This window comes from Pan paniscus, chromosome 2, assembly GCF_029289425.2.
Source record: "Pan paniscus chromosome 2, NHGRI_mPanPan1-v2.0_pri, whole genome shotgun sequence".
Classification (NCBI taxonomy): Eukaryota; Metazoa; Chordata; class Mammalia; order Primates; family Hominidae; genus Pan; species Pan paniscus.
Window position 1 is genome coordinate 169,537,796 of NC_085926.1, and position 24,067 is coordinate 169,561,862.

The following is a 24,067-nucleotide window of genomic DNA, read 5'->3' on the forward strand; positions in this document are numbered from 1 at the left end:
GACACTGGAAGTAAAAAATGTTTTAATTCCCAAATGCATATGCACTTATTCTTCACTGCATGCATTCAATGACTTAAAGTAATGAAATATAATGATTTTGCTTATGTGTTTGCTCTGCTACTTTTAAATGGAGCTGAAATCAGCCATAAGAAGAAATTGTCCCTGGTGCCAAGACAATTCAATGTGGAAAGAATAGTCTTTTAAACAAATGGTGCTAGGGCAACTCTATATCCATCAACAAAAGAATAAAAAGTTGGGCCCCTAACTCACCCCATATATAAAAAGTAACAAAATGAGTCAAATATCTAAATGTAGGAGCTAACACTATAAAATTCCCAGGAGAAAACAGGCATAAATCTTCATGATCCTAGATCAGGCAGTGATTTCTTAGATATCACTATCTATATTCCTTAGATACCAAAAGGACAAGCGATACAAGGAAAAAAATAGATAAGTTAGCTTTTATCAAAATAAAAAAAAATTCTGTTTCAAATGACACCAGCAAGAAAGTAAAAAGACAAGCCATCGAATGGGAGAAACTAGGAATCATATATCTGATATGAGACTTGTATCTAGAATGTATAAAGAATTCTTACAACTCAAAAATAAGAAGTCAAATACCCCAGTGAACAAATGGGCAAGGGATTTCAGTAGACATTTCTCCATAGATAATACACAAATGGCCAATAAGCACACACAAAGATGCTCAGTATCATTAGTCATTAGAGAAATTCAAATGAAAATCACAATGAAATACCATTTCTTAAATGGTATTTCACACCTACTAGAATGACTATAATCAAAGAGAGAGATAACAATAAGTATTGGCAAATACAGAGAAACTGGACCTCTCATATACTATGGGAATATAAAATGGCAGAGCCGCTTTGGAAGACAGTCTGGCAGTTCCTCAAAATGTTAAACATAGAGTTAGCTATAACCTGACAATTCTACCCCTAGAGAAATGAAAATATATATCTGCACAAAAACTAGTAAAGGATGTTTATAGCAGCATTATTTATAATAGGCAAAAAGTAGAAACAACCCAAATGTCCATCAACTAATGAATGGATAAATACAATGTGGTATATCCACATCATGGAATATTATCTGGCAATAAAAAGAAATGAAATACTGATACATGCTATAATAATAGATAAGCTTCAAGAACATTATGCTAAGACAAATCAGTCATAAAAGACCACATATTGTGTGACTCCATTTATACAAAATGCCCAGATTCGGCAAATCTATAGAAAAAGAAAAATCAGTGGTAGCCAGGGGCTAAAAATAGAAGGAATGGGTAATGACTGCTAATGGGGTTTCTTTCTGGGTGGATGAAAATGTTCTAAAATTGATTAGGTGGTGGTTGTGCAACTCTGTGAATACACTAAAAATCACTGAATTGTATAGTTTAAGTGGCTGGATTATACAGTATGTAAATTCTATCTCAGCAAACCAATTATTAAAAAAAAATCCCATGAGCTGAATAAATATGACATATGGTAACAAGAATTTAAATATAACCCATAGCAAAATATTATGTCTGTTTTGCTTTTTTAAGCGAACACAGCTCATAGTCTGCTATTAAATAAAACAAATCACAAACCTCATGTGTGGGAAACAGACTGGCCAGGAAGAAATTTTTGTGCCCTGGAAGAATTCAAATTCCCTAGAAAGGGCAGTCAAAAATTTTTAGCAACTGACTGAGACTAAAGGCATCAATAACCTATTGCTGGCTGAACCAAATTTAAGCTGCTAGGAAATGACAGTACTTTAAAAATGGGCTTTGCAAAGTCATTTTAGTAATAAATACAAGAACATCTGCAGCAAGAACTCTCAGCCAAAGGCTGTTACCTGTGAGCTTTCAGGATCCTCTGGGCAATGGCATCACCTATCTTGTTGAACACAACTTTGTCATCAGCACAGCTTATGAAAAACTGGTTCTATGAGAAATAAACAAGACAATCATGTTAGTCTTTATTTTCTTAGCAATATACATAAGAACAATACTGTAATATATTTTTAAAAATGTTTCACACAGCAGATGTGTTCTGATCACTGAAATCACATCAAGAAAGTCAACGACACAGAATAAAAGCCGCCTCATCTCACTCAGGGTCTCATCTGATTCCAGGTCATATCACCTGTAACACTTAATCAAGTGGAAAGTTACACTATATTATTTCACCATGAGAATTCCTTATAGGTGATTTTCTAAATTACATTCTCAGAATACTTAGGAACACTGCAAATTTAATCAATAGGGAAACTAGTTTTTTTCAGATTCACATGTTGTATAAATGCTTATGATTAAAAATTCTATATTGGCAAACATTCTATCTCATGCTAAGCTTGCTTTTTTAACAGGGTAGATGGTAAAGCCTGGTCTAGTTTTCTCCACACTTTCTCCATTATTTCCTGGTATCTGCTTTCACCTTGTCTTGTTTGTCTGGGTCTCTTATTATCTCTGAACTTCTATTTTAAGTAGCCTCAACTCTCTTTTGTATGTTGCATATATATAAGCCAGTTAACAAAATAAAAAATGTTTTTTTCCTCTAATTACTTCTGCTATTTATATATCTACAAAATAGTCTTTAAAACTGTTACTAGAAAACAAGTTACGACATTATCATAACAGTGCAAAATATTTTGTTGCTGCATAAAGGAATGTGAAAAATTTGGTGCAAATATTACTGTTATGTGTTCAAATAGAATAGATTGTTATAACACATCTGTAATTTATAAGGACAATTATCACAAAGTAATATTTGCTAATCATCTCAAGGTAAAGAGATATATATGTAACAACTCGTAATTATCATCCCTTTGTGGCATTATCATTTTTATGACTATATAAGCTTTTATACTTAAGTGCATAAATCTGTAAAATGCCTCCAGAAGACAAACTTACAGGAAGACACGGTGCAGAAAGTCTTTTGAGAATGTGATTCCCCTTAGGGCATCAGACAATCAAAATCTCATTGGCAACCAAACCATGTTTCTTTTTCTGAATTCATATTATAAAGAAGCTTAGCATTCCTCAGCAGCTGTAAACACAGACTGGCTACATCTCATGTCCTTTACTTCTCCTTTTTTGGAAGAGTCGGGTGAATGCTGACTGCTTATCTTGACTAGAGGAGTGTCCACCAGGTCTATGTCCCAACTATGTATACCTACATGGCATTACTGACATCATTTAATACTATCATCACATTAAAAAGAAAAGCTGATTATTTATTTATTTTTTTTATTTTTTTTATTTTTTTGAGATGGAGTCTCACTTTTGTCACCAAGGCTTGAGTGCAATGGCACGATCTCGGCTCACTGCAACCTTCACCTCCCGGGTTCAAGTGATTCTCCTGCCTCAGCCTCCCAAGTAGTTGGGATTACAGGTTCCCGCCACCACGCCCAGCTAATTTTTTTGTATTTTTAGTAGAGACAGGGTTTCACCATGTTGGACAGACTGGTCTCGAGCTGCTGACCTCAGGTGATCCACCCGCCTTGGCCCCCTCAAAGTGCTGGGATTACAGGCGTGAGCCACCGTGCCCGGCCAGAAAAGCTGATGTTAATGCTACTAAAAAGAGATGAAGCAAAATGATTCTGGGCAATAGATGAGCCAGCCTTCACATCTTTCCATCTCTATGGTATAATTGTTGAAATTAATAATACTAATAGCATTACTAAGCTCCAGACTTTATGCAGAGTTCACTCATTTTCCACTAATGTCCTATATCTATTCCGTGATGCCATTCAGGATACCACACTGCATTTAGCCAGCTAATATATTATATTTAACTTAGGTTTCTCTAGCCAGGCTCATGAAACAAATAAAGCTCCAATTCTTCCCTGCTTGTCTCTAATGAATTGTTGCTGTGCAGAGCGGGAGAGGGCCAGGACCCAAGGGGAAGAAAAACAGGGCTAGAATGGTTTTCCTCAGTTAACCCATTCCCCTATCTACCTTTAAAAAATTCAATGGGAAAGAAAAGACTCGAATAAAGAAGGAAATTATGCTATGATTTATTTTTTCCATTATTGTGACTTTTTATTTTCTCAGGGTTTTTCAAGTTCTCTGTACTATTTTTATATTCACTTTGAAGAGTAATTTAAGTTCCCAAACTAAACTCAGTGTCCCCAGATTTTCTCATATGCTCTAAAAATTCTGGGATGAAAAAAAGCTTCATAATCAATAGTAGTTCACACAAGATTGAAGAATTTGGTACCTGCTCTTAATGTTCTCACATCTTCCTTTTCCACGTTCTTTTCCCTGCACTCTACCTACTCCGCCATGCCCAAACCAGTGGCATCCAGTGGTCTCTATTTTAGCAACTCACCCCTGTGTGTGCTCTCCTGAAACAGAACTTGCTTCACACTTAAACCCTCCAACCCAAGCGAAAACAAAACTTACCTGTCCATGTTGGGGTATTTCTGTCTAATACTGTTACAATGAGTTGATGATGCATTTTAACAGCAAAGATTTGTGAGACTCCCAATAGAATCTTGAGTTAATGACAATGCAGAGCCAGTTCCAGGTATGCCTGGGAGGTCAAAATTCAGGTGATATGAACCAGAGCTTCTCCAGCACTTTTCACGCCTCAAAATATACTTATTAATATGAGGGGTCCTAAGTTTGGGGACCCTGAAATCTCTGCATGATATTTAAGGGAAGGCAGTTTCTCACACGAATTTACATGAGCAAGACTTACTTCGATATAGATATAGTGCCTGCTGTTCTCTATCACATGGACATAAGCGGCGTGGATGGACTCTTCATGGTACTTTATACCAGCAGACCAATCAGCAGCAGAGCGGAGCAACTACAAGTCAGCAATCAGAAATGAACAAGTATTAGCAATGGAGAGGACATCAGATATATTAATACAATGAAGTCACTCCTTTTTCTTCCAGACGACTGAATGATTACAGTGGCTTGAGTGTCATGTGTGAACCAAAGGAGAGTAGTGGGGTGGGGAATGCTGCTAAGGAAGAGGGGAGAAAGGGGGCAACTGGTCCTTGGATGTAGTCCATAAGGAAGGTCCTCAGCTGGAAATCACATCCTGAATATACCCTCTTTCATCCAGGATTATTTTCATTCAAAACTGGAAACCACAAATTGTGGTTTCTACAAAGACTATTTCAGAAGTACCTCTTCTGATGGCTGTGAGTATGGTAACCATTTGTATTCCTTTCCTATGACAGTCCCTCAATTATACCAGAATCCCTGTTGTTCTGGTGCATTTATTCAGAGCACCCATCTTTACTCTTAAAAGGGTACTGGTTTGGACCATATGGTATGGCCATCCTAGCTCTGACTTAACAATGTGATTATTCCTTTTCCCCTAAATAGATATTGTTCAGATTAATACATTCTAAAAGGTAGTTCATTTGGCATGTGATCTTCATTCTACCTTTAATAGCTGTCTGTTCCATGGCACGCCACTTTAGTCTAAACTTTCTAATGGCATAATAAAGGAAATTAATCACAGGAAAGAGAACTGGGGCTCAGAGAAGCAAAGAAACTTGCATGGTGTCACAGAGGTACTAGCATCAGCATCACAGCTTGAACTTGCTTTTTGTCATTCCATATCCGAAGTTTTTCTACTATGCCACACTGTTTTGCCATTTCATCACATGTGTGTGGCATGCCAGTCAATTTGGGGTTGATCCCATCACCTCAGATTAAACCCATCAAAGTGGAGCTCCTGATTTTTTTCTCTAAACCATTTCCCATTTCAAATACCCCACTGGCCAGGGGCATACCATCATTCTATTAGTCTTTGGCATGCCTCTTCTCCTTAGCGTCTATATTCAATCTCACATTTACTTCAGTTTATTCTTTGGAGGATTTCTCAGATTTGCCTCTTTCTCATCGCTCACACTGCCTCGCTCTACGCAGACACTCACCTGTCCAGGCTGTATTACTCGAGCTTCTTCTCGCTCAGACACCTGAATATAGGTTATATACACTGATGCAGAGCAGGACTGTCTAGGTTCAAAGTCTGGCTCAACTATTTACTGGCTGTTGATCGTGTTTCTTAACCTCTTTGTGCCTCAGATTTTTGTTCTATAAAATGGAGTTCTACTTTATAGGGTCATAGAGAGGATTAAGTGAATTACCGTGAAATGTGTAGCAGGAGGCCTGGTATCTATTAAGTGGTTATAAGTGTTATATTAATGAGCATTAGAAGATGTGCTTGAGCTGTGGCAGGTCATGTCAGGGATGCTGCAGAGCAGACTGTGGCTGTGCACAGAAGAAAGGATGAGAGAACATGGAAAGAAGGTGTTCTCAACACTCAGCAACCATTGGTCATCACTTTTTTCCAACATTCTAACTAGCAATGCAGTATGATGTTGGCATATAGTAGGTGCTTAAACAATAGCATGACACACAGAAGAATTAGTATAAAAATAATACTTGCTATTTCTGGTTTGAAATGAATATTAAAACTGTCCCTTATAAGGTCAACTGATATTGAAAATAAAAAGAATGGTCCCATACTCATTAGGAATATTCAAAGTGATCCAATACATAATCAGTTCTATGTCTGCTGTATATAAAAGGCCTGGAAAAATTCTTGTTCAAATCAATAACTTTAAAATTGCAACTATACGGCCATTAAATCCAAAACTCACACTTACTAAAAATCGCTGACTGTGCCATCCTCAGTAGTGTTATTTCTTTATCCAATATGAGGTATTTATTACAAAATATCGCCAATCAAAGCATTAAAAAAATTATCAGATGAATATGTGCAACAAAATTTCAAAATTTAATTGTCAACATGAATATATTAAATATCATAGAAGAGAACTCATAAGGAAAATTTAGATAAATATTATCCATACTGGAAAAATATCATGATTTTACATCATCTCCAAGGAGCTGCATTATTATTCATCAGGTAGAAAAAACAAAGGTTGAAGAAATAGAAGTTTTAATTCTTAGTCCACTCAAATTAATGTTTAATTTTGTTACTAAGGAACATAGCACTGAAAATGCAGGCTACTTTGAGAAGATTCTCATGCTATCCTGATGTAATTCTATACAACTCTGGAGGCAACGTATACAATTGCAGATTACACTGGAAAGAAGGGAACCTCCAGGATTTTTTTTTTTTTTTTTTGAGACGGAGTCTTGTTCTGTTGCCCAGGCTGGAGTGCAGTGGTGTGATCTCAGCTCACTGAAACCTCTGTCTCCTGGGATCAAGTGATTCTCCTGCCTCAGCGTCCCAAGTAGCTGGGATTACAGGTGTGTGCCACCATGCCCAGCTAATTTTTTTATTTTTAGTAGAGACGGGGTTTTGCCATGTTGGCCAGGCTGGTCTTGAACTCCTGACCTCAAGTGATCCACCCGTCTCAGCCTCCCAAAGTGCTGGGATTACAGGCGTGAGCCACCACGCCCGGCCGGAATCTCCATGATGTTTAAATGACTTGTCCAAGGTGTAAGAGAATTTACATATAATTTAAATATCATGGAGGTTCAGTTTCCTCCACTGTACAACTGACACCTCTCCCCATCCCCTAAAGCTGCTGTGAAGAAAAAAATGGCATAACAAACACAAAGTGATAATAATGGTATGTGGCACTTAGTACTAGATATTCTATATACAGTATGTCCACCTCTGTAAAAAGTTATAGGCAAAGTTTATAACCCACCCTTGCTGGTAACATCTGAGTTTTTCCCTCAAATCCAAAAACCTTATACTTTCTTTCCTTTCTCACTCTCAAAATTTGCTCTGACTCAATGAACTCATTCACATAAGATTCAATAAACTCATTCACATAAGATACACATGAGGAGAATTACATCAATGTCAGCTTGCATATGAAGTCTAATAGATTCAGAGTGGCTTCCTGGACAGCTGGGTTAAGAGGCGATTCTTGAAAGCAGGTGCACTGGGGAAGAATTCTGAGATTGATCCTCAATGGCTTTCATGGAAGGGGACGCCTGAAGGTCACATATTTGCCATTTTTTCTGTGAAGGATAATGGTAAATGTTTCTCTATCTGTAGGCATTTAAGTATTTAAAATATTAAAGCTTCAAGCCAAAAGAAGACCATTTTATGGCCAGGGGCGGTGGCTCACACCTGTAATCCCAGCACTTTCGGAGGCCGAGGTGGGCAGATTAACTGAGGTCAGGAGTTCAAGACCAGCCTGGCCAACATGGCGAAACCCCGTCTCTATTAAAAATATAAAAATTAGCCGGGCTTGGTGGTGCATGCCTGTAATCCCAGCTACGCGGGAGGCTGAGGATGGCGAATCGCTTGAACCCAGGAGGCGGAGGTTGCAGTGAGCCGAAATCATAGCATTGCACTCCAGCCTGGGCACCAATAGTGAAACTGCGTCTCAAAAGAAAAAAAAAAAAGACCATTTTATATATCAGCCTGTGGGAGAGCATAATAAGAAAAAGTGGAGGGGGCTCCCTGATACCTGCAAAACCATCAAGTATGAGGGGTTTCCTACCTCCTGAGGGGCTTCAGCATCATCTATCCCATTGCCTGAGTCCAAGCCCCGTATCCTTTACTTACAATAAAAACTCATTAATTAAAAAATGTCATCATTTGTGGCTAAACTTGAAACATATCTTTCAAGCAACACATGAAGAAAATCACTTGGGATTGTTATTCATTTACTACTATTCTAATTAGTTAAAATCTCCCTATCACCACAAGAAAAATGGAAAATACGAATTTCCTTCTTGCTCTGCCTAGACCATTGAACTACAGGCAGGGAACCCTGAGGTTATATAAAAATCAACTTAACTGCTTTAAATGCTTGATGGCCTAGGAAGTTTTATCAACAGTCAAATAAGTCAAACCCATTGTATTCGTCTGTTCTCATGCTGCTAATAAAGACCTACCAGAGACTGGATAATTTATAAAGGAAAGAGTTTTAATGGACTCACAGTTCCACATGGCTGGGGAGGCCTCACAATCATGGCAGAACACAAAGGAAGAGAAAAGGGACATCTTACATGGCAGCAGGGAAGAGGGCATGTGCGGGGGAACTGCCCTTTATAAAACCATCAGATCTCATGAGACTTATTCACTATCACAAGAACAGCACAGGAAAGACCTACTCTCGTGATTCAGTTACCTCCCACTGGGTCCCTCCCATGACACGTGGGGGATTATTACAACTCAAGGTGAGATTTGTGTGGAAACACAGAGCCAAACCATTATCACCCATTTTGATTGATTTCCTTTTGTTTTATTTTTTCACCTTTTTCCATTGCCACTGAGATTTCCTTTTGTTTTAATATTTACTCTCTTCATTTGCTTCACTGACTTCACCAACTTGTCTTGCATTTCTGTTTTAAACCAATGTAACTGAGATAACCCTCAAACTGTTCCCTCACATGCAAAAATATAGCTTATCTTACCGTCCCAAATGTGCTGGGAATCAAATCTAATCTATACTTTTCAAACCGCGAGTTTGAATACATAATTTTAAAATATATAAAAAATGGCATATTTCTGATTTTATGGTTTAACCTCAAAGCTGTAACTTGGACTAGTCATTTTCCTCGTGCTACGTCTTATTTTTTAACCTAAAATATAGCCTTCTCTTTAACCACAATCCCTAATCACCTTCCATCCTATGGGCCCAAGTCAAATGTATGGATTAAATAACAGAAATTTCTTTCTGAAGGAAAACCTTTGGATCTTTCTTAGTATTTGTCCCAAATTCCCTTCCTTTCTCTCATCATAAGGCTTTTATTCCCTATAAATTCAGCACATATATGAATTCCTTTTTATTTCCCTGAGATTCCAAGTCAATCATGGAACAAAGACTATTTAGGACAAAAGCACTTTTTATATGTTCCACAAGCAGAGGCCAACTGTGTAGAAGCTCACAAGTGGTATGTGCACTGGGGAGAGAAGGGAAGCCTCTGATTGTCGGGCCTTTTTCTTCCAGACTGTACTGAGAACAGCAGGCAAGGAGCATCAAGAAATTGACCTAGTTCAAGAACCTGTCTCATCTTATCAAGCTCTTTCTTTTCATAGCCACTTTTCTAGTTGAGTGTCAGCCATTCATATCACAGTGTGCAGTTATTCACATAGGATGATTCCTTTCCTGAACAAAAGAGAAAAGTTAATTTTGAGGCTGAAGGACAGAAAGAAAAGATAATTATTGAAGAATAGGACTTAAGGTGAAAGAAGTCCTAGGAAACACAGTATTAGTTGGGTGTTCTTGGGAGCCAGAAAGAAGCAAAAGGAGAGTTAGGGATGGATTTGGGGCTGTGGCAACAGAAGGTGATACCCAAAGGCAAACAGGACATGAAACTTTGCTCTGCTAGAGCCCCAGCAGTTACAACCATCCTGGTCTTACTGGAAACAGTATCCATAGCTAATTAACCTCAGGCACTGAAGCCAAACTGCTTAGAAGCGAGTCATCCCCACCACTTACTGTTTGTGGTTTTGAGATGGAGTCTCTGATGCCCAGGATGGAGTACAATGGCGTGATCTCCGCTCACTGTAACTTCTGCCTCCCGGGTTCAAGCAATTCTCCTGCCTCAGCCTCCTGAGTAGCTGGGACTACAGGCCCATGCCACCATGCTGAACTAATTTTTATATTTTTAGTGGAGACAGGGTTTCAATACATTGGCCACGCTGGTTTCGAACTCCTGACGTCAGGTGATCTGCCCACCTTGGCCTCCCAAAGTGCTGGGATTACAGGCATGAGCCACCGCACTAGACCCCCACTAGTTACCGTTATTTTAACCTCTCAAAGTCTTAGTTTCCTCATCTGTAGAAACAGGTTGCACAGGAGTTTAGCTTACAGACTGCTGAATGTATATGAGATAATCCACAAAGGGTTAGCACAGTGCCAAGCACACAGCAAATGCCCTGTTCATATCAGCTCTTCTAGCCAAGACCCACAGTAACACTCACAAACGTGTTAGTCCATGAAGGCCTGGCCCATACATGGAAAACAACTCCCATGGTAAATAACTTCCATGGAAATGGACGAGGTGGATTCCTTTTACCCCCACCTGCTCACTTTATTTTTCACCTATCTACTTTATTCTCTCACACCATTCTGCGATAGAAAACATTTTGCTGTCCTTTCAGATCTAACAGATCCTTTGGAATATCCTTTGGACATTTATTCCAAGTGTGAAAACAATTTTTTTCCAGTGGTATAATTTGGATGTTATTTATACTTTCTTGAAAATTTTCTTTTTTTTTCCTTCCTCTCTCCCTCTCTCCTTTTTCCCTTTCCTCCTTTCTCATTCTTTCTTCCTTCCTTTCTTTGTTCCTCCCTCCCTTCCTTCTTTCCTTCTTTTCCCATAAGTAGGACTGAAGACATTATTCCAGTAGAGTTATTTCCATATAGGCAGGAATTCTCAGCATGACTGTCCAAGGAATGGTTTCTACTATGAGCTTTAAAAAGGATTGTTCCCATGTGTTGACCCCATGTGTTGACCCCATGTTGATGCTGACACGGCATTCAGCATTTTCTTTCAGCTTAATAGACATGTCAAATATCCTCTGTCTTTATAATATATCTTAAATGCCATTAAGACCATTCTGGAACTGAGTTTATTCTAGTTCCTTCACCTTCTCTGTGTAGAAGCAGTTTCAGGACCATCTCTCCCACTTCCTCCTGCTACCCATGCCTTTTCCTGCCATGTCTTCTCTGAGTGCTCTTGGCAGGCTTCTGAGAAGGCCCAGCACTGAGGGGAAACATCCAAGATTCTTTTAAAAGTACAGTGCAAGCTGCTGAAGTCAGCTGTCAGGTCTAGATAACTTTTTCAGGAGCAGCAATTCGTGCTGGTGGGCAGGCATCCATACTGCCTGCCGTAGCTCCCCTCTCCCTGGCTGGCTGTGTCTCCCCTCTGGAATTGCCAGTGGCGTGTGACCAATGTTTCTGTATTAAAAAAATTAATAACTAGGTGCCCTTCTCCAGAAGAAAGAATAACTTGAATTTTATCTATTATTTACTTTATTATGTCAAATACTCTTTCTCCCCATTCCAATAGATTTATGGCATAAAAATTTCTATCTAGAACAAGCTCGGTGACCTACCCAGAGAAATGTTAACTTCTTTGTTGCAAACTTTTTTTGTTTTTGTTTTTTAGACGAGTTTTGCTCTGTTGCCTAGGCTGGAGTGCAGTGGTGTAATCTCGGCTCACTGCAACCTCTGCCTCCTGGGTTCAAGCGATTCTCCTGCCTCAGCCTCTCAAGTAGCTGTGATTACAGGCATGAGCCATAACGCCCAGCTAATTTTTGTATTTTTAGTAGGACGGGGTTTTGCCATATTGGCCAGGCTGGTCTCGAACTCCTGACCTCAAGTAATCCACCTGCCTTGGCCTCCGTAAGTGCTGGGATTACAGGCCTGAGCTACTGCGCCCAGCCTGTTGCAAACTTTTGAAACACTAGCGAAAGCCTGAAGGCTGTTTTTGATGGAACTCAAACTGGTATACTCTTCTAAATGCTTTGCATGGATTAATTTAACCATCACCACAATCCTGTGAGACAGATACTGTCATTTATGTTTTTTAAATGAATGAAACATACTGCAGAGTGAAGTAATTTTCCTGAGGTTACACAGCTCATATGTCACAGAGCTGAGATGTTAACACAGTCTGGCTCTAGAATCTATCCCTTAATTGCTACCTTATATTTTTCTTCACAATTAAATAAGCTTGTGGCTTCTAAGTTACATTATGAACAGTCAACTATGTTAAAATCTTGTTCTCACTCATATGTGGAAGCTTAAAAAGTCAATCTCATGCAAGTAGATAGTAGAATGATAGAAACTAGAAGCTGGGAAGGGTTTGTGTAGGCGGGTACAGGGAATAGGGTGGAGATAAAGAGAGGATGGTTAATGGGTACAAACATAGTTAGAAGGAATAAGTTCTAGTATTCAATAGCAGAGCAGGTTGACTATAGTTAACAACAGTGTATTGGTATTTCAAAAGAGCTGGACCAGAGGACATGAAATGTTCCAAACACATAGAAATAACAGAAGACTTGAGATCATGACACTCCAAATACCCTGAGGCCTCTTTAATAAAATCAATGCAAATTTACAAATATAAAGCTGAGAACAGGTCTAGAAAAGGCCTGGGTGGCTGAGGGTCCTAAAGCTAAGCAAGGGCCTGAAGCTGCAAGGAACATGAGTTCCTGAAGTGAGCAATTCATTCCCTACTTACAGCCTTAACTCCAGCCAGTCTGTAGGAGATTTTACTTTAGGCACTGAGATGGCAAAAAGTTAATTATAGAAATAGCAGGTTTTCAGGACCAGAGGAATAAAATAAATTATAATCTTATAATCTTAGAATTTAAGAGTTCATCAGTGATGTCCTAGTTTCTTAACTCTTATCCTTCCTTTTAATTTTTGTCCTATTTGTCACTGCCATGTGGCTAAATGTACCTATGATGTTTTAATTTACTTAGATATTTTCCTTTTCTCTCAAAGATCCATAGAAACAAGTTTAATGATCAAGGTAAAAATTCTGAGCAATGGCTTCTATTTCTATTTAGTGATAAATGTCATTCTAACTACTTTAAAAATTAAGAAGTGTATCTGTGGTGGCCATTTGAGTTTTATTTTGTGAGGGATCATAACTATAGCAGGAGGATTAAATAGAAAGTCATTAACACCTGTACTTTGAATGATACCTCATGTATGAAAGACAATGAATGAAAATTTTCCCTTTAAATGTCTGAAGGGACTCAGATCAGATTCATACCAAACATAAGTCTTTCAGATGACAAAACTGGGCTCAGGGAGGGGTAATGGCATGCTGAGGCCACATGCTGCTATACAATCTTCATACCACACCACCTTGTGTGCTTTTATGATTTGTTAGTGTTAAAATGCATGTCATTATATTTAGCTGGATATTTCCAGCAGCACTGCCTAGCAACACTTTTATATACCCATTTTATATACCCATTATCATGCTGCAAAATTTATATTACCAAGAACTAGATGTACTACAGGAGCTACCTGAGTCCTTTGGTGATCTCAATTAGTGCCCTGGCCCATCAGTCATGACACAGTTCCTATGGTTCTTTGGAGACTTTGTGACACTAAACTATCTTTAACTTTTTCCTCTGTCCCAAATTTTCAGTTAGTTCCTAGTAGTGATGTCCCTTTGTCTCTTTCCTCAAAAATACCTCCTATTTGTTCCTTCTCTTCATTTCTAGTTTAGGACTTAATTATATGTCAGAATTACTGTAATAGCCTCTTCACTTGTCCCCTTGCTCTCATTATCTCTCTAGTCTAATAAGTTCTTCATGTGTATAAACGTTTGGTCTCAAGGTATTTGTTTGGAAAGATGGAAACAGATAAGAATGCATAAAACAAGAGATTCTCTGTCAAATAAGCTTGGGAAATGCGCACATCATATTCCTTCTTGGTGGTTTTATAATACACTGTAGCATAAAAAAGGTGCTAAGGAGTCCTGTATTAAAGAATTCTGCAAAACCTTATCTGTCCATGGAAATCTTTGTGGAATAGTTATCAGCATCTCACAGGTAAATTCAGTTTGGAAAACTCTCTCCTCCATTAATCTTCATTGAACATTCCTGTATCATGCTTCTTGCCCAATCGAAAAAAAAAACATCCAAAGTTCACTAGCACTTCTAGGACCAGGTCCAAATTCACTAGGACAGCACTCCAGGTGCAGCCCCCACCCCGCCCCCGCCCTGGCCTTATGCTGTCTAACTTCATCAGTGCCTCTCTAAGAGCGAATGGGTTACTGCAGTCAGTCCTTTTGTCTTCTGAGCAAGCAGGATTATTCCTTAGAGTGGACACCCAGTTCTGTCCCTCTGGATTTCCAAACTCTTATAGCATGCTGGTCCTTACTGTCACACCAGCATTTACTCAGAGACCGTACCTTGCACTGTAACTGAATTACTCATCTCAGCTATCTCTCCCCAGCTAACTAAGTTTCCAGAGGCAAAGAACTCCTTTGCTGTCTGCCCTCTCAACACCCAAGTGTGCTTTGATGACTTCACCATGCAAACGGACAACACTTAGTAAACATATGTTGGCTGAATAAATGAATGAATGAGTGAGTAAGTCTTGTTAAATATCCTTGGCTTTGTAGATTCCTGAGTCCAGGCCACCTGAACATGTGAGGGATTAACAGATGAGCTAATCAGATCTAGTCTCATTTCTTTTCTTTTAGTTTTTATTTTTATTTTTTATTTTTGAGTCAGTCTCGCTCTGTTGCCCAGGCTGGAATGCAGGGGTGCAATTATGGCTCACTGCAGTCTCCACCTCCTGGGCTCAAGCAATCCTCCTGCTTCAGCCTCCTAAGTGGCTGGGACCGCAAGCATGTGCCACCATGCCTGGCTAATTTTTTAAAAACTTTTTGTAGAGATGGGGTCTCACTATGTTGCCCAGGCTGGTCTTGGACTCCTAGGCTCTCCTCCTGCCTTGGCCTCCCAAAGTGCTGGGATTCCAAGCGTGAGCCACCACACCCACTCTAGTGTCATTCCTCACACAACATCGGTGATGCGGAAAAAGTGAATGAAGAGAAGCATTTTATAGAGTCTCTATTGACCTCACCAGGCAGCAGGATGAGACTATGTGAGTCAGGGCTTTACCAACAGTGACGTGGAAAATATATGCATATGCAACGCTATGCTAAAACTTCCTTCATTGATTACAAAAATACTTAATTCCCAGCAATCCATTTTCAACAGATACTTATTAACATCAGCTAACTTTGAAAAATTGACCACCACGTCAATAATAATGCAAGTTCAAATCTTAAATTCTTATTTTCCTAATAACAAGTTTCTTATTTTATATTCTAGCATGGGTAATTTTTTCTCCTCTACGTAGAATAAAATTAAACAGGTTCATAAAATATTCATCAACTTACATATAAATCATAGCTATCTCTATGCCTCTGAGTTTAAATTAGTTTTCTTTTTAGCCTGGGATGACTAATATTTGCTGCCGATATTTCTCTCAAGCAGCTTCTCTTTTTTTCTTTTTTTTTTTTTTTTGAGATGGAGTCTTACTCTGTCACCCAGGCTGGACTGCAGTGGCGCAGTCTCGGCTTACTGCAAACTCTGCCTCCTGGGTTTAAGCGATTCTCCTGCCTCAGCCTCCCGAGTAGCTAGGATTACAGGCACACGCTACCACGCCCAGCTAATTTCTTATTTTTAGTAGAGACAGGGTTGGCCAGGCTGGTCTCGAACTCCTGACCTCAGGTGATCCACCCGCCTTGGCCTCCCAAAGTGCTAGGATTACAGGTGGGAGCCACCACACCTGGCCTTTTCAAAAAAAAGTTCTATTATTTGATCTACAGTCTGAAATGTCTTATTTCTTATATACACATACCTCCAATCGCACACGATGCAAAATAACTGATTTAGGCACTTCATTTATATAATCACATTCCCTAGGATCCATGTCTGCATTATATAAGTCCCTACTGATGGTCCCTACTGATGATATGTAGCAGTAGCAGACTGCTGGACTTTACTTAAACAATTCTTCTGATGCCCATATTGATGACTTCAAACGAAAGGCAATGCCAAAGGTGGCCCATCCTACTTCTGTCCCCACATGACCTCAAGATATTTGAGCTGTAGTTGGTAAAGGAAGCAGATTGGGTAACACTGGACCAGACTAGGATTTCAAGCTCCACCTCTGTTGATAACTAGCTGGCCGGCCCTAGATAGGCCTCAGAGCCCCACTAGGTCTGAATTTTCTTATTTGTAGTTTGAGATGGTTAAACTGGATGTGGTAAACTGTTGTGACTCTATTAAGCAAATTCCTTATTCCATTAAAAGGGCCTCTAGAAGACATTTGGTTAATCAGGAACTAAAATTAGACTGAACTACAACTAGCTTCCTAGCTGCTAAGTTTCAGCCACATTCCTGGTGCTTAGGCAGTATCAGGTCCAGGTTTACTGGGTATCATGTTGCTAGGGTCACTTCAGAAGGAATTACAGGAATAGCCTTGGCTGTGGCCTTTTCTAAGGACATGCATTTATTAGATTTATAAGAGTTTTAAAAAGAGACTGAATTGAATCCATTTAACATAGGAAATATAATAACAAGTATTAAAAGATCCATTTAGTTTTGCTTTAGAAAAGCAGTCATTGAAAAATCTGAAGCCAATGTAATAGGCCCTTGGTCCAATAACAGTAATTTTACTCAGCAGCATTTTGTCAAAAAGAAAAGCCAGAACTTACTTACCTGTACGTTAGCATGGACAGACCCAGGCACTTGATATCTCAACTCATGGGCTGTTGTTTGAGACTTTGGAAGCAGAAAAGGATAAGAAAGGGACCGATATTTTGATTTCATAATCTAAAATAAAGAAAAAGGATAAAATATTCAAATGAGAAAAAAGATTCATTCTCCCTACTTTGTGATTATAAAAGAAATTCATGCCCGGGTGCAGTGGCTCACGCCTGTAATCCCAGCACTTTGGGAGGCCAAGAAGCAGGGATCACTTGAGGTCAGGAGTTCGAGATCAGCCTGGCCAACACGGTGAAACCCCCATCTCTACTAAAAATACAAAAATTAGCCAAGCATGGTGGCAGGCGCCTGTAATCCCAGCTACTCGGGAGGCTGAGGCAGGAGAATCACTTGAACCTCGGAGGCAGAGGTTGCAGTGAGTCGAGATTTCATCATTGCACTACAGCCTGGGTGACAAGAGTGAATCTCCATCTCAAAAAAAAAAAAAAGAAAAAGAAAAAAGAAATTCAGGTTAATTTGAAAAAGAAAAAGAAAAATGTTAATGGTGGACATTTCTAAGTGAAGGGCTACAGATTATTTGTATTTGTTTTCTATCTCTCACAGTCCTGTTTTTACCTTTTGTAGGGGAAATATTGTTTTATATTTGTAAAGACAGGTTAAATATAATCTGTAGTTACAGAAGTTTATAATTGCAAAAATGAGACTATTGTTTTATAAACTAATTTTTTACTGATTATGTTCTAGATATCTTGCCGCAGCAATATAGTGGGATATCATTATTTTTAATAACTTCATAGTAAAATGGTATAAAAGAATCACTTGTTTAATAAATTCCTATTAGTAAGGATTTCTGTTATTTCTAATTTTATTTGAATTATTAGAAGCCATATCAAAATAAATTACCTTATTGGATTATGGCTTTAGTTTGAATACCTGGAAATAGTTTTTCTGGATCAAAGATTGCATACTTTAAAAAAGACTTATTGGTGTTGTACAAATTTATCCTCCTTGGGGTAGCATGTATGAGCACACCACAAAAACCACCCCAAACCTAACTACAGGTATCAGCAGAGACTTTTATCTTTGCCAGTATAGCAGGTGAAAAGTAACACACCATTTGTTTATTCATCCATCTCCCCTAAATTTTTGTTAAAAAATTTCAATTAGAATGTCTACTAAATTTTTATAATCATTATGTGAATGAAAAACAAAGTTAGACTCTAAGTGGTTGATAAAACTAAATTCTTTTTCCAAATAACCAAGGGGAATCATGCCTCATTATCACTTCAAGTAAATAAAGTGAAACTTTAATAACACCTGAATATGTACCTTTTTTTTTTTTTTTTGAGACAGAGTCTCGCTCTGCTGCCTAGGCTGGAGTACAATGGAGTCCTCTCAGCTCACTGCAAACTCCGCCTCCTGGATTCAAGTGACTTTCCTGCCTCAGCCTCCAGAGAAGTTGAGATTACAGGCACCCACCAGCATGCCCAGCTAATTTTTGTATTTTAGTAGAGACAGGTTTTCACCATGTTGGTCAGGCTGGTCTCAAACTCCTGACCTCAGGTGATCCACCAGCCTAGGCCTCCCAAAGTGCCAGGATTACAGTCGTGAGCCACCGTGCCTGGCCTGAATGATACGTACTTAACTTATGAATGTTAGGTTTGAATGTTAGGTCAAGTTCTTACAAGTAATGAGGACACAATCTGGATAAAAGGAAAATGGCCCCACCTTCTTAATACTTCTTGGTTTGCTCAGAACCAGCTCTCAGAATCCTGTACCAATATAAACCCAGTGCAATTCCAGTCCCATCCAACTGGATGGGACTTTAAAGCTCAAGCCCTCTCATCTAAACCAGGCTCCTATTCCCCTATAACAGCCCTGCAAATGACTACCGAGCCCAGGCTACTAAATGCTTAGTCAACACTGTGTCCAAGATGTTAACAAGGTTAAAATCAGGACCCACACAGCAGCATCTGTCCCTAGGCACTCTGAATTGTCTATGGTGTGGACATTCGGGAATGTTTCCCTTTTTTTTTGCCCAGATGCCCAGGCACCGGGACATCAATGCAGCCAACAGCAGAGCAGTGACACAGTTGTGGCCACAACAGTCTCTTCTTGCCACCAGCCTCCTCTAAACCTCTTCTCTAGTTAGGCCTGCCTCTCTTCATGTGGATAAATCATGATAGCAACATCCAAGTACTTTCGTGAAGTTCCAGCGCTGGATGAAGTGACGTGCCACATCACGAGCCGCCTTCCCGTGGACTGCAGAGGCAATGTCATGCCAGGGCATCCGGGGCGTGGAGTACCTGTCAATGAAATCTGCCCGGGTGCACCAGGCAAGGATCAGTCATTAACTTCAGTGTTGGGGCAAAGTCTCTCTGACTCCAACTATGAAACTAAAAGGAAACGTGGGTTAGTGCCCACTAGGTATATATTTCTTGGCTTGCATAGAACAACATTTTTATAATCAAGGGAAACAGATTTCACATTCAGGGACATAGTCTCCCAGGCACTTCCCCATATATGTTTCTGTTTCACTTAGGATTAGATAATCACTAGACATGGCAAGATGTGAGTTGGTACAAATTATCTAAGGCTATGTATTTGATATTATATTTTTTATTTTTTATCCTGTTGAAACAATGGCAGGCAATGCCATCTCTATCTCCTCTTAAACATATAAACCCAGTGATAACCTGAAAATATGCCATTCTAATGCTGGAAATGCAGGAAATAAGCAGAATAGAAGATGATCAAAGGGAGCCTACCATTTCCTGAAAAATTACTGATTATTGCCCCAAAAATATGCCTATAAAAATCTGGATTTTTCAGACAGTTCAGCTCTATTTCATGTTCTTTTCTTATTATAACTGAAAAAAAAGTCCTTAAGCACATGCTAATGACTAAATCTAGTCTCCAAAGTTTTAAAAAATTTTCAAAAATCAACGGAAGCAAAACAAAAGGCATTTAGATCATGCACATGTATACCTGCTGAGATGTTCAAAGGTAAAAGACAAAATATAACCAGCACCCCACCATTATGATACTCACCAGCAAAAGGTTTATCAAGTTGAACCCAGTCTTTGAAGACGAAATTGCAGTAGTCCTTTCCATGCCAGAATCTGGTTTCCCCATGCAGCTCTCCCACACCTGTCTGTAAACTGCGGATGGACCCGGTATCTGTGAATGCAGCAAGACCCCCTCAGAGACTGTGGTTCAGGTGGGTCCCAGAAAGGGAGGCTCAACTCTCATTTATTAAACACCTAAAAGCTTCTTAATTTCTTAAGACACAACTAGGGTGGCATCTGTCCATTCTATTACAGGCTGTGGGCTAACAAGGTTTTACAGTCCTTACAAGTTTACTTTTAGTGGGCAGTTAGGGCTACAACAAGATTCATCATTAAACAATGAAATTTGACCTTCTCAGGCAGTTGAGTAACTTATTTCCACCACCTACCAGATCACTGGAAGAACTATCACAGAATTAACTGTGAATAAAGAACTCACAAGGTGGCACTATGAGAGCAGTAAAGCTGGTGGGGGGCTTTCGGGGGCAGAGCGGGAAGGGCGGAGAGGGGAGAGGTGGAGAAACCTGAGACGCAGGGGCAATAAAGACACCATGCCACTTCTTTTTCCTCAACCAACATGGTGCACACGTGATGCATAATTCTTTTGCATTAAAGCAAGAACCTCAAATTTACAGATAGCCCATGTTCCAGCCCTGGAATTAACTAGCTAAGTGACACTGAGCTTCAGTTTTTTAGATCATAAATCCATTATGCGTAAAATGAAGAATTTGGCCTAGATAACAGCTAAAATCTGTTGCGCTTTAACATTTATATACTTCAAATCATAGATGGCATTTATAAAAAATATGGCAACAACAGATGAAAGCTTATGATATAGGTGCAAAAGCAGCAATCTACTATAGCATTTCACAAATAACTGTGCCGAGACCATTGACTTACGGCTAAATACAAAGACAATGAAGTAAAAAGATGCAGAATTACAAATCACAAATGCAGCACTTGGCACAAAAGAGGCATTTAACAAGTAGACACTGAATGCAAAAATATGTGTTGAATGAATAAATGGTACTGCTTGCAGTAGCCAGTGAGAGGACTACACTGGTCCTGCCACCAACACACTGTCCCGGAACTGTCTTTGTAAAATGCACTCTTTGCTTAAAACCCTGGAAGGTTCACATACTGCCTATAGGAAGCTCAAGTCCTAAGGGCTTAGTGTGCATAGAAGACTCTTCCCAAACTGGTGCCAATCTATCTTTCTAGTCCTTGTTTTTCCCCACCCAACCCCAGGCCCCATGCAAAGCACGTGTTTCACTGTATTATAACAGGTGTGGACTGCCATGTCTCCATGCAGTTGGCACATTATTACTTCTACCTGAAATGCTCCTTTCTCCCTCTTGGCCTGATATCCTAATCATCCTTCAAGAGCCACATTAGCTATCACCTGCCCTAGAGAGACCTCCCATCTCCCCGTAAGGAAGAGGCAGTCACTAGCACTGCTGTCATCCCACTAACAACTGCCCCAACACCTCTGACTCTGTGACGCAATTGTATCAGGATGCTCCCCTGCCCGCATCAATGCCTCACCAGTCTATAAACTCTTTGGGAGTGGGAACCAAATCTTCTCACTGCCAGTAGCTCCAAGCACCCAGGCAATCAATAAATATTTGCAGAACAAATGTTTTTGTGTAATCACCACACACAATGCTAATATTCTATCTCAAACTGAATCATTAACCTTCCAAAGGCTATTAAAGTTTTCTACAGAAGAAAAATGATTTAAAATGCCATAGATTAGCAAAATGAAATCATGTTAAAAATAGACTTCTATTGACTTCTCCCAGTGATTTATTTTCCTGCTTTATGAGACTGAAAGGCCAAAGTACGGGTAGGTCTGTTTGCTCATCTATAGGCTCTTTATTGTTTACATAGCACTTTGTTAAAAGAAGAAAAGAGGGTGAGAAAAGAAACAAAAGGGATGAAAAATGAGATAAACAATATTTCAAATTTCAAATATAAAATACACATATACAATTTGCTTTCATCAACTGCAAAACTCTAAGCTAAGGCTTTACATAAACACATATACACTCATTTAAAAATTATCTTTCACCTAACAACCAGTTATGATAAGGAAAATAAAGGAAATTCTTAGTCTCAGGAAATTATCTTGGTACTAATTGAATTCAACCTGCTCATAATTCAAATTTGTTTTTGTTTTTAGCCATGGCCTAAAAACTATTCCACATAAATTAGGGTTCCTCCTCAGTACAAATGAACTATTAAGGCAATAGAGCCAAATACTAGTTCCTGTGAAAACAGTAGCTCAGAATTGCATGAGTGTGGTCGAGAGGACTTCTGGCGTCAACAATGCTGATCCAAGGGGGTCTCGTTAGGCTGCTATCTGGCTCCCAAATGATTTCATAATTGCACCTGCCTTGTCTTTTGGCACAGATTTGTCAGGCCGATTTTCTGCATCCTCCTCTGTCAGTGGCTCAGATTCTGGCTACTAAAGTTTATGAGAAGGGGGACTTCTTGTTCCTTGCCTGGTGTCCTCTGGTCGTGCCACATCCTCCTCCTTCTATTCTCATCTCTCGGCTTCCAGGTCTCCATTTTTCTACCATTTCTCCAGCCTATCCTTGTTCTTCTTTCCTAGCTCCTCCTCACTAACAAGGTTTCCCCCTTTCTCCTGTCTTTTTGTTTTCTTTTTCTTCCTCTTTTTTTTTTTTTTTTTTGAGACTGGAGTGCAGTGGCATGATCTCGGCTCACTGCAACCTCTGCCTCCCAGGGCCAAGTGTTCAAGCAATTCTCCTGCCTCAGCCTCCCGAGTAGCTGGGATTACAGGCGCACACCACCATGCCCTGCTAATTTTTGTATTTGATAGTAGAGACAGGGTTTCACCATGTTGGCCAGGCTCATCTCGAACTCCTGACCTCGTGATCTGCCTGCCTCGGCCTCCCAAAGTGCTGGGATTACAGGCGTAAGCCACCACACCCGGCCTCTCCTGTCTTTTTCTATACAATTTCTAAAATGTGCACCTGCAAGGATGGCTTCTGTTTTGGACTCCAAATCTAAGGTCACTTCCAGTGCTTCACTTGACATTGTTTACCTAGTTCCCTCCAGAACTTTAAAATTATGTCTAACACTAAAATCATCATCATTCCATAAAATCAAGTCTTTCCTTGAGATTTCTGCTGTCTGTGTGTAGTAACTCAAGCTCAAACCTTGGAATCACCTTTGGCTCCTTTATTCTTCACTGACTTCTCCACCCACCTCCCCACGGCTTCCCAGATCATGATGAAAATCTGCTGATTCTGCTTTTGGAAAAAGTTTCTCCCATTTACTTTCTTCTTGAACTCACTGACACAACCTTGTCAGACTCCCTGTGTCTCTACTATAAACGCTATAAAGCCTCACCCTTAATTGCTCCCTGCCCCTAGGGATTTTCCAACATTTAATGGAAGAGGTGCAATGTCTCAGTCTGATTTTCAAAGTCCTCCGTAAACTGCTACAGATATATCCCACCAGCTCAATCTGCACAAATCAGCCCTTAACCACAATTCCAAAACTCCAAAAGTTCTAACAATTCAAATGTTTTTTCATAGCTGATTTTCACAGCTCATTTCATAACTCACAGGTCAGCAAAACCTGACCTGAACTGACAAGAGGTTATTTATTATCTTTATTGATCCCACTTGGTGTTGCACAAACATAAATGGTTTGCCTACATTCCAGGTATTTCCTGGATCCTGCTGGGAGTGTAATATAGTAGAGGGTATAGGTATTGTATTACCTTTCTAAAATCCAGAACTTTCTGATTTCTGAAATCTGATTCCAAGGATTTTGTATGAGAGATTA

The 24,067-nt window shown here is 39.5% G+C and overlaps 1 protein-coding gene across 3 annotated transcripts in view; it reads right to left on the bottom strand.

Annotated features, from left to right (window-relative positions):
* PLD1 (phospholipase D1) overlaps positions 1-24,067 on the bottom strand; it is a 211,984-nt gene that overhangs the window by 56,644 nt on the left and 131,273 nt on the right. For all 3 annotated transcript variants that reach the window (XM_034957720.3, XM_063603007.1, XM_034957721.3), the window contains 5 exons: positions 20,235-20,363; positions 19,384-19,502; positions 17,178-17,291; positions 4,707-4,817; positions 1,858-1,946 (listed from right to left, as the gene is read on the bottom strand). In XM_034957720.3, the coding sequence (XP_034813611.1) occupies positions 1,858-1,946; positions 4,707-4,817; positions 17,178-17,291; positions 19,384-19,502; positions 20,235-20,363 (562 nt within the window). The remainder of the gene's footprint in view (positions 1-1,857; positions 1,947-4,706; positions 4,818-17,177; positions 17,292-19,383; positions 19,503-20,234; positions 20,364-24,067) is intronic.